Source organism: Sciurus vulgaris (assembly GCF_902686455.1).
Source record: "Sciurus vulgaris genome assembly, chromosome: 1".
Taxonomy (NCBI): Eukaryota; Metazoa; Chordata; class Mammalia; order Rodentia; family Sciuridae; genus Sciurus; species Sciurus vulgaris.
Genome location: NC_136461.1, coordinates 87,402,603 through 87,414,650, shown reverse-complemented (window position 1 = coordinate 87,414,650; position 12,048 = coordinate 87,402,603). Strand labels below are relative to the sequence as shown.

Below are 12,048 nucleotides of genomic sequence, written 5' to 3'. Positions count from 1 at the left end.
CTAATATAGTGGTTTTAAGAGGTGTGGCCTGTTGAAAGGTGGTTGCATCACTGGAGACATTACCACTAGAAAAGATCAATGATGGCCTTTCAGAGTGGGTTAGTTTCCAAAGAATAAGTTGTTATATATGAGTAATCTTGACCCCTGAATCTTTGGCTTTCTTTCTAGTCATGGGATCTCCTCCCACATAATCTCTCCCACTACGAGGTCACCTGGCACGGTGTGATGTAACCAAGAGACTCACCAGAGGCTAAACCAGCAGGGAAGACTGATCTTAGATTTTCAGCCTCCAAGCCTTTGAGCTAAACAAATCTTCTTCTTAATAAAGTAGCTGCCTCAGGTATTTCGTTATAGCAACAGACATTTGACAATACATTCAAATAGTTAAATTCACAGAGACAGTAGACTTGTAATTTTTAGGAGCTGGGGAAAGGGCTAATGTGTAGCTATTATTTACTGGATAGTTTCTGTTTGGGATGGTGAAAAAGTTCTGGAGATGGATTGTGATGACAGTTATACAACAATGGGAATGTAGTTAAAGCCACTGAATTGTACACTTTAAAATAGCTAAAGGAGGAAATTTTATAATAAAAAATTTAAAAAAATTTAAAAACCCTTAATAGTAAAAAAAACCCCAGCAATCCAATGGCAAATGACACAATTATGGAAGATGAATTGCAAATAAGTGCATGAAAAGATGTTTAACATTAGGGAAATGCAAATTAAAACCATAATGTGTAGCAGTCTACAGAACCATTAGAACTTCTTAAAAAAATTCTGATAACAACAAATGGTGATCCAATGTGGAGAAACTGGTCCTTTCCAGTTTGCTGGAGAGGAATGTAAAATGGCACAACCATTCTGGAACATAGTTTGGCAGTTTCTTGTAAAATAAAACATGTACTCATTATACAACTGATTCATATCATTGGGGCATTCCCTGAGAAATAAAAACTATGCGTCATGCAAAAATCTACATGTGAAATATATTATTTGTATTAATCAAAAAATGGAACTACATAACTGTCCTTCACTGGATGAGTGGTTAAATAAATTCTGACATCCATAAGAGGGAATACTATTCAGAAACAAAAAGAAATAAACAACTAAGACATGCAACAGCTTGGATGAATGTCAAGGGCATTATGTTTAGTGAATGAAACCACTTAAAAGGTTAAATACAGTATGATTCAATTTATAGAACATTCTCAACATAATAACCACATATAGCAAGAACTGATTAGCAGTTGTTAGAGATCTGGGTGGCAGCAGAGTGGGTAGATGTGACTATAAAGGCGTACACAAAGAACTTTGTGGCAATGAACTAGTTCTGTATCTTGATTGTGGTAGTGGTTACATGAAGTTATACATGAAGTCAAATTTCACAGAGCTGCATGCACACATACATGCAAGTGTGAGCATGTGTGCACAAACACATACACACACACACACATACAAATGAGATAATGTAAAGACTAGTGAAAATCAAATAAGGTATAGGCTAGTTGACATTATCACACTAATGTCAATTTCCTGATTTTGATACCATACTTCAGTTATATGAGACATACACATTGGGAGAAGCTGAGGGAAACTGGGTGAAGGGTTCATGGTCCTCTATGTATCACTTTTTGAAACCTTTATGAATCTCTAATTCTTTCTAAGCTATAAAGTTAAAAAATCAACATGCATGGCATTTGCTGTTAAATCAATGGAACTGGAGAATAACATGCTAAGTGAAAAAAGACAGATCTAGAAAGTCAAGGTTGTATTGTTTTCTCTCATATGCAGAAGCAGACCAAAACAAGGAAAAAAGAAAGGGGGGCAGATCTCATGAAAACAGAAAGGAGATCAATGGAGTAGAGGAAGATGGAGGCAGCACAGGAAAAGGGAGGAATGGTAGAATGAAATTGACCAAATTATGCTATGTATATAGATGAACATACCATGGTGAATTTTACCTTTATGTGCATCTATAAAACAGTAGAGCAGAGGAAAGGGAACATGGTGGGGTCACAGGGAATAGGGGAGGAAAAGAGGAAACACTAGGGACTGAAGTGGAGCAAATTATATTCCACGCTTGTGTGAATATCTCAAAATGAACCCCAATACTATGTATAACTATAATGTACTAATAAAACATTAAAAATGACATACAAATAAAATACCACGTTTTATAAAAAAATAAATATACGACAAATGCATTAGAATGATTCTGTAAGAGGAACAGGGGAAAATGAAACAATTAGCCTTGCACTGGTTGGTAGTGATAGTGTGCCATAAGCAATGTGATGAATTCTTCAGAAGTTAAAAAGTTTGTCAATTTTAACTTGATATACATATCCCCTTTTTATAAAAAATATTTTATAGGAGTCTAAGCCAACAAAAGAGACCACAGAGGAAACCCTAGTATACCACTTAGCAGCTGTGTGACTGGGAAGGCTACTCTTCAGTATTCTCATTTAGTAAAAATGGAAACAAAATAAATTGTTCCAAATGTTCTTGGGAGTATTAAATGGGAATAACATAGGTAAAGTAGTAAGCACAATGCCTACCACATGACAACTCATGGCAATTGATATTAAAGGTCATTATAAACTGTAACCATCAATATTGCCTTGAATATTGGCTGACAAATGATATAAAATTTTATATTGCCTCTAGAAATTAAAACCTTGGTGAGATTAGAAACAGTGTTATCTTTCTCATTGTTATATCCTGAGGTTTTGCACACAGTGAGTGAACCATTACAAGGTTTAATTTCTCTGCATCAGTAAATATTTACTATGGAGTTAAATTTACATACCTTCGTCCTTCATGTTTCGATCTATTTGTGGTCCAGCATTCCTTTCTCGGAACTGTATGCCCTGCATGTGTCTTTGCATAGCTTCCTGTATTACTTCAAACAATGGCTGATCCTGTTTGAGACAGCATGGATGTGACTGCTATTAGAAATTGCATACTATCTTCTCCTAAATCCCACAACTGAAGTAATGTAAAAACACTTATTTCTCCTTAGAGGGAGAAATAGGGATTGAGGTAGGGCTGTTAGAAAGCAGCAGCTCCCATTATTACACCAAGTAATACAGTTTGTCATATGAGTATTTAACATTGTTTTAACTATTCAGCCCTGTGACATAAAATAATTTGTAATTTTGCAGATATGTGAAAATGATGAGCTCAGATAGTTTCTATTAGAACAATAAATGAGTTTAGCTTGTCATATTGCTGTTCTTACTCATTTGCACAGACAGGTAATAGTGATAAATTATGTGCAAAAGTGGTATTCTCAAACATGGGAATCTATGATGACTTCAGAAAATATCCCCAGTGAATGTAAAGAGTCCAAAGATAATTTTCTTTGTCCATAGTAATAATAAATGTGATACTTGGGATCACATATAGGGAGATATATAAATGTATTTTTAAAAATAAGGTAAAGCATGTTAACTGGAAACAAAGTTTAGAGTCCTTGTATATTTGATTATACTTTATTTTAAAAAAACTTCTGAATAAATCCAAATCTATCATATAAAAATTATTGTAAATTATAAAATTTATGAAGCACATAAAAATACTGTGGAAATTTTTAACAAGTTGTGAGAAAATAGAGGTATAAAATACATGCATACTTGATAACATTAATCCATGTAGGACAACAGAAGGCAGATAAAGAATTATTTTTTTGAAAATGTTTTTTGAGTATTTCATGATATATATAAACGTCATGGGAGCACAAACATATGTTAGCCCTGAAGCAGTTTTCACCACCCCTGAAGTCACATATTGAGTACATGATAACAAAAGGAGATCAGAAGTGACAAAAATGTAGTATTATACATTCCTTATTGGGAAAAAAGTCAAAAATGTCTATCAGTTCTACATTGTTTATAAACTCTGAATTCCCTGGACTGGCTGCCAAGGCCCTCTGCATCTGGTTCACCCTTTCCACATTCTTTCACTACCCTAAGGTGTTCCATACAGAAAGTGAAACTAGGCTGAACAGTATGTCCTACACTGTTCAATTCAATATGCTTCACTATTCCTTTCACCTTTCAAGTCTTCCCAAAACTCCCCCCTCAACTCTCCTAAAATCCTACTTACCTTTTTATAGTCCATTTAGGTGAAATTTTAGCTACTTTATAAATCCTCCTTCCTGAGTCACACCTACTACTTCTCTCTCCCTTCTATGATACTGTACAGTACTACTTCTGCATCTTTTGCAATGACCATGTTTATGGACCCATCATCTCTTCTACCATGTTGCAAGCTCTTTAGGTAAGAAGAAGTTTTATCTCTGTAATCCCTCATAGGACCAGCAGGTGTTAAATAAATATTAATATTTGAATAATTTTTAAGACAGATTTTTAATTATATTTACTTTGTATTAGGAAATAAGTCATATTTCAAGAAAAAATGCTTTAAGAAATTATCTTTACCAGTGTACCAGCAGGCAAAGGAACAGAATCATCTGTTGGATACATTCTGGAAACTGGGCACTTGAGAATGTCTAGACCGTTTGGAACCATTTTACAGTAATCCTGAATACACTGCAGCCACCACCACACAGCATCCCGGCAATTATATCTGGCATAAGTTCCTTCACCGAGGAGATTAGGAATGAGACCATGCCTCAGGGTACCAGCAAATGCTAAAATAATATTCCTAAAACAATAGAATTAAGTGGATCATTTGAAATAAAAACAAAATTCTAAAATTGAAGACAAATATGGTCACTTTTGGTGACTGTGTCATGGAAGTATTTTCTCACCTTTCTTTCTTTATGTATGTATTTTTAGAAAGCAGTCATAATATGATAAACATGCAATGAATTAAAAGTAAGAGATCTTGGTGGCAGCCCTGGCATTTTCGCTGACAATTTGTGTGTCTATCCCTCTTTGGTACAGTTTTTTCATCTATGGAGTCAGGGATTGAACTGGGTGATTTTTTAAGTTTCCTCATAGCTCTAAATTCTACTTTTGAAATCCACAGTACTTCAAAATTCAAGTAGCTATTAGGCATAAACTTTTATAACATACTAAAAGTGAAGCAAATACATAATAAAAATGAATAGAAGCTGACTTTGAAAAACAGCTCAATTTAAAAACTTGGTATTTGAAATTTAAAAGTGTTATTTTGCTATCATACACCAAATAAGATGTAAGATTTGGAATATCTCATTTGTAAGATGGGGTTCCATTCTAGAAAGATCATGAAATTAAGAAATAAGATGGCTGAAGTCTAAATCCTAGCTTTGCCATTAATATGACCCTGGAAAAGTCATTTTAAAATGTCTAGTCTTTACTGCTTTTTAGCCAAAACATTCAGAAATTTTATTAATTAATTCTATGTTTCAGCTTAATGTCTCTCTAATAATAGTACGATAGAAATTTTTTTATTTTCTAAAATACAAAAGGGTCAGTATGCACAGTAACAGTCACAATTAATAAAAGATGAGCATGCTAGCAATCTTGACCATCCAGAAAAGTGTCACACAATGAAAGCTGAATAAAAAGATCTCTGATCCATGAATACCTCTACAAAGGGAGGAAAGAAAACCACCTGTGGTATAGATAGCCAAAATGGTTTTCCCATTTTTCATTTCCTAACCAGACTTCCAGTTGGTTATGGTTAGATGATGTGAATACTATTTCTCCTGTGAACCTTGTCCTCTCCATCCCCAGGATTAGATTCAGGGGGTCTGCCACAGGCACAAAGAATTGGCATGTCTAACAAGTTCTCAGGTGATCGTGACAATACTGGTTTGTGGAACATTCTGAATGGCACTGCTGCAGAAGTTTCTTTTCAACCTTCAATAAATTCATTGATATCATTGTGACATAAGAAAACATCATTTTAAATCTGGAAACTGAAGCTTGCAAGGTAGCAATAAACAGAAGAAAATCTGATATTTTTTCTATAAGACTCAAAAAGCTAGCAATACATTCATTATAGAAGACATATGTCAAAAATTTTGTCTTATTAAAATAAACTTGCAAATTCTGAAAATAAACTGACCTGTAGTATAAAGACTAGAACTTAGTAAATTCAAAGATTTTTCCTCCTTTACAATTTTATTATATTATTCAATGAACATACATATATATAATTAACATTGAAAAACCTACGGAAAACATACCTCTCAAATGTTGAGATTAGATGGATAAGAAGGAAAGTTTGAAGAACATATAGAAAAACATTAAGACATAAAACCGCACTGCAACTTTTCAGAGGATCTCTTACCTGGCTTCTAAATACCGTCCAGTAACCAGCAGTAAACCTTTAAGTGCAATAAAAGTATCCCTTCCCCAGCAGCGGAAAAGACCAGAAGAAAAATGAGGTAAGCCTAACAGAAAAGACAAATATATGTCAATATAAATATATGATGATCATATATGTAAATCATAAAAATAATATATCAATCAAAAATAAATGCAAATTCATGAGTTCTATTATCATACAATATTTACTGTAAACCTGGGGTAGAAGAGTGAGTTACAATATGTCTGCAAACCCTCTAAAATTATCTGCAAAATATATGTCTATTATGTCAACTTTTGTGGAATGAAATTCTACATTCTTATTTATTTATTTATTTATTTTGATACTGGGGATTGAACCCAGGGGCACTTAGCCACGGAGCCACATTCCCAGTCTTTTTTCTGAATTTCAAGAAAGGGTTTTGCTAATTTCCTTAGGGTTTTGCTTAGTTGCTGAGGCTGGCTTTGAACTCATGAGCCTCCTGCCTCAGCCTCCTGAGTCTGCAGGATTATAGTCATGTGTCACCCTTGACTCAGAGCAATTCTATATTTTTATCAGGTTCTTTTTCAGTTTGCTTATTGGAGATAGGTTCTTCCTATGCTGCCGCAGCATTCTCCAGTTTCAGCTCCTGATGCCGGGAATATGGCATGCACCACCACACTCGATTTACCATATTCTTAAAGACCCAAAGGAGATTAGGAATCAGAGCTAGATTTTTTTTTTTAAGGTTCTGTGGATAGTACCCAGGGACTCTTGCATGCTAGGACAGCACTCTACCACTGAGCTACATCCCCTGCCCCAAGAACAAGCACTAGACAACTGATTTGGAGATATCTTTAAACAGATAAAAACCTTTGTTTTGACAAATTAAAAGCAAGAAATCAAATATTTAACATACAAAGTAACATAATATGATACTAATTACATGCTTTAAAAGATTCTACCCTGTCTTTAAGGACAATAAATAAATCTAAATATGAAATGATTACCTGAATGAAAACCAATTAAATATGTTTATTAATCTATTATTCTAGAGCCAAACATCACCAAATTTCCTATTAATTTAAAATAACTTAATAGTGCTATACTTTGTACACAATAAATAAATGCAATGTTTGTCAATTAAAAATAAATAATTTTGAGGGGTGTGGTGGCAATAAGCCTCTAATCCCAGCAATTAGGGAGGCTGAAGCATGAAGTTTGCAACTTTGAGGCCAGCCTCAACAACTTAGCAAAGCCCTAAGCGACTTAGTGAGATCCTGTCTCAAAATAAAAATAAAAAAGGGCTGGGATGTAGCTCAGTGATAAAGCGCCCATGGTTTCATTTTCAGTACCCTGCCTCCCCAAAAAAGAAAAGCAAAAACAAATAAATAAATTTTTAAAAGGTGTTATGCTTTCATAAAAAATTTTTGCAGATGAAAACAAGGATTTTATATGTTAAATAATGAACATTCCTGGTAATTACAAGGTTTTTTTGCATAAGATAAAAATAAGATATGTAATGGAAAAAATGTAAAAATTTACCTTTAGACTGAGTTGGGTTTCTTTCTTTTCTTCACTGTGATGCTGGGGATTGAAGAAAGGGCCTTGTGCATGTTAGGCAAGTGCTCTACCACTGATTTATATCCCTAGGCCACTTGGTTTCTTATAAAACATTTGAAGAAATATGATTGTTATCTGTATTTGTACTAAAAAAACAATAGTCAAAAGAAGTAAAGCAGTCAGGCATGGTGGCACATGCCTATAATCCCAGCAACTTGGGAGGCAGAGGTAGGAGGATCACAAGATCAAAGTCAGCCTCAGCATCTTAGCGAGGAGCTAAGCAATTTAGTAAGACCCTGACTCAAAATAAAAAGGACTGGAGTTGTTATTCAGTAGTTAAGCACTCATAGTTTCAATCTCTAGTGCCAAAGGGGACAAAAAAAAAAAAAAAAGAAGAAAAAAAAGAAATATTGGAACTAAAGGCAATATTAAACATTTTTTCAATGCTGTCTCCAAAATAATGGTACAGAGTTTATAGTCTGTCTTTGTTAAAAAGTAAAGGCTATAAAATATGTATCACTGATACATGTAAATGTTTATATTAACTTTTAAAATTTGTTCTTTTTAGATATATGTGACAGTAGAGTGTATTTTGACATATTATATATACATGGAGGATAACTTTCCATTCTTGTGGTTCTTGTGGATGTGCAGTTACACTGGACACATGTATTCAAAATGTACATAGGAACATTATGTCTGATTCATCCTACTGTCTTTCCTATTCACCATCCCATCCACTTCCCTTCATTTCCCTTTATCTAATTCAATGAACTTCTATTCCTCCTTCCCCCTAACCCATATTAACCTTTTGATCTCTATACAACTTATAGATCATATACCTTTGGAAAAATTTCTGCTTTGTCAATTATTATAAAAGTTTGTAATTATAACATGTTTTGCAATACTATCACCAAAGGAATGAATTCCCAGCCATTTTAAAATGAATCTCCAAAAAACCTACCTGCAAATCTGAGTTTATTCTATTTTTGCCAGTAAGCACAAAACATTCCATGGTAGAAGTAAATATCAGAATTTCTATTTATTTATTATATCATACTTGGAATGTGAGTGTATCAGGTACTATTAACATATATTGGTACATGACTTATAAATAAAAGGATATATTATAGCATTATTTAACATAAGCAGCATACAATCAAAAGACTGAGATTACTATTTGATGTAATAAGCTTCTATGAAATAAGCTAAATCCTAAAATTCTTCATATCAGCCTTTTTCCCCCCCACAATGGCTCAGTTCAGTTTCATGAGCATTTGCATAGATTCACTGGGGAATGATAGGTACTAGAAGAGCAAACAATCGAGAAAATCTGAAACAAGTATAGAATTAAACCAGAGTTTTCATTTTATTCCTTTTTAAATTTTTTTTTTTTTTTTTTAATTTTTGTGATGACTGATCCTAGGGCCTCACACATACTTGGCAAGTATTCTACCACTGAGCTACATCTCCACTTTTAAAACAGTTTTATAATTTTTTTATGATCATTCTAAATGAAAAATGAATTTTTACTCTAGTTGTACCATGGAGCCTTTTCATCTGATCTGAGCAGATGCAAATTTAAAGAAAAATAAATTTAACAGAGGGAGTCATGTAGATATATACTTTCTATAATTTCACATATTTCAAATTAGTTTCTAGAATTCTCAACTTCAGTGACTTCAAGTATTAAGTATTTTCTAGAAATATGATGGAAATTTATTTAAAAAGAAAGCCTGTTCTTTAACCTATTTTGCTTACTCATATTTGTTATTTGATTCAAGTTTTTAATATACTTGCAGGAAGGGATGACAGTAAACATGGCTGGAGGTATTTTATGTCCAATCAACAGAATCTGGATGCATAATAATAATCATTTAAAATTTGTTCTTACAGGACACCTTTAAATGATCTTTAGATAACTGCAAAGTTAAGTTTATTTTTAAAAACTGGAAAGAAATATAGGAAAATGGGTAGAAAAATAATGATTTAAAACATGTATTTTAAATAATGATCTTAAACATTATTTAAAATATGCCATGAGTTGGAAATAATAGACACATGCAGAAGAAAAGGATTAACCAGATACAATAAAAAACACATATAAATGCTTGGTACATAGTTATAACTAAATAAGAATATGGTTAGTATTTTATGAGTAGCTATAAAATTTTACTAAGCAATAACAGTCTTGGATAACCTCATGAATTTTAAAAATAGTCTTTTTCTCATAGGTTTTCTATTTGAATAGTATTGACTTATACATTTTAACTTTCTACAAAATTCCTTACCTGCAGCTAGAGAAGCACAACACTGCTGCTTTTCTTTTGTGATCTCATTCAATCTATATGGTACATCTGGAAGTGAAGGTGAAAGAAGTGGCAGGGAAGGGAATTTTCCTACTCCACACATTTGAACTGAACCCAATGAAAGGTGTTTCACAAAGGTTGAACCGTTCTGAACAAAGCTGTAATGAAAGTGATAGGGTTTCAAATATAATTTGTAAAAATATAAACTTTTTGGCACTTTTATTTTTTCCCCTTCAAATGATTTCTCTACATAAATGTATAAAAATAGTAATATAGTAGAAAAAATATTGTTTGATTAGATTTGAAAGCTTCTTTCACCTAACCCATTATTTTAGCTGGCTTTAAGTCCAGGCCTTGCTGTAATACTAATGGTAGGACTAAAGTTCTCTTTTTCCCTGAAAATCTGAAAAGATGCCCAAATCAACTTGGTGACTCTCACAGTACATTTTCATTTGGGGTTGCATTTTAGAAAATTTCATCAAAAAAGGCAAATTTCATTCATAATAACAGCAGAATATTTTTTCTTTTAATTGATGAAAAATTAAAGAACTATATATGCATATTCTAAAAATTATATCAATTAATTTTAACAAATCAATGACTAAATAGAAATATATAGAAACAAATAACATAAAACAAATTAATTTTCCCAAAATGTATTTTATTGGCTTTATAGAACAGATTTTAAATAGGTTTTTTTTTTGTATTTTGTTTCAGACTAAAGAATGCTAATAAATTTACTAACCACTTAAAAATTTTTCCAGCCCTGAGTCTTCAAAATTCTTGCTTTGGTCTTTTAAGAGCATGTGTAAAGTGAATTTGTGTATAGTTTCTAGCAAACACTTAAGTTTGGTTGGATATACCTTGACATCTGCTTCCATGCTGTATCCAGAAGAGTGGTATATGCACCAATTAATATAGCATCAAAGTAACAAGGGATAAGGTATCGTGGGATCTGCTTCAAGTAGAAGAACATAGCCTGCAGCCATTTACCAACCTGTTGTAAAAATAATTTAAAAGTTATTTTGGTGTGTTGACAAGCTAGGTGTATTTTAAGAGATAAATCATAACATGCAACTGTACTATCCCATAATTCATTTATCGGATTTCCATGTATTAAAACTTAAAAGATGAAGGGAGGAAAACATGCTAATATCATATTATATACATATATATATAATATTATAATTCTTATTGTGCCTTTGATTATTTGGACTACAACACAGCATATTTATTTAAGTTACCACTTACTTCAGCAATAGTTCCTGATCGTGAAATTAGCCGGCCACTGACATAATCGATCATCCAATCTCCAGATCTCAAATTTTCACAAAAAGGATGCCCCAAGTCATTCTTTGGCCTTATTTCTGCCAATACGGACATTAACCCTGAAAATTCAGATATATCATTCTGCATTACTGGCAAAGAGTGAAAATGCTCCCATAGTTGAATTATGGCTAGTCCCTAATGATTTGGGGTAAACAAAGAGGCGGACACAAAGGCCACTTAGTCCACAATGGCACTCAGCATAGTAGGAGAAAAGTGTGGGGTATGGACTGGAACCAGAAAGCAAAGGCATGTTGAGGGAGACTATCCACAAGAGTCATATGAAGTGTTCCAAAAGTTATAACTTCTGGGACTGGTCTACTTTTTTTTAATGTTATAATAGTCAAAGTGAACTGGCATTCTTGTCTTAGGGCACGAAGGAGAAGAAAATCCTGTATCTTTCCATGAAAGTGGTAGATTCATTATTTTTCAGGCAAGGTTTAAGAAAAATCACAGAACTGGCTTCAGAGACAGCAAGAATACCTATGATGATAATAAGAATAAATCTTGCTTTAGAGGAACTCTGAGGAGGAACCTGGAAGTTAGCAAATTATCAAAGTGAGGTACTGGGCAAATTCTCAATTAGGCAAAATTATTAATTATTAGGCAA

The 12,048-nt window shown here is 33.1% G+C and overlaps 1 protein-coding gene across 3 annotated transcripts in view; it reads right to left on the bottom strand.

Moving 5' to 3' along the window:
• The window catches only part of AGL (amylo-alpha-1,6-glucosidase and 4-alpha-glucanotransferase), a 78,865-nt gene that overhangs the window by 20,847 nt on the left and 45,970 nt on the right, over window positions 1-12,048 (bottom strand). For all 3 annotated transcript variants that reach the window (XM_079102857.1, XM_079102859.1, XM_079102858.1), the window contains exons 22-27: window positions 11,364-11,500; window positions 10,976-11,109; window positions 10,095-10,270; window positions 6,244-6,346; window positions 4,440-4,665; window positions 2,807-2,918 (exon numbers count right to left, since the gene is read on the bottom strand). In XM_079102857.1, coding sequence (XP_078958983.1) covers window positions 2,807-2,918; window positions 4,440-4,665; window positions 6,244-6,346; window positions 10,095-10,270; window positions 10,976-11,109; window positions 11,364-11,500 — 888 coding nt within the window. The remainder of the gene's footprint in view (window positions 1-2,806; window positions 2,919-4,439; window positions 4,666-6,243; window positions 6,347-10,094; window positions 10,271-10,975; window positions 11,110-11,363; window positions 11,501-12,048) is intronic.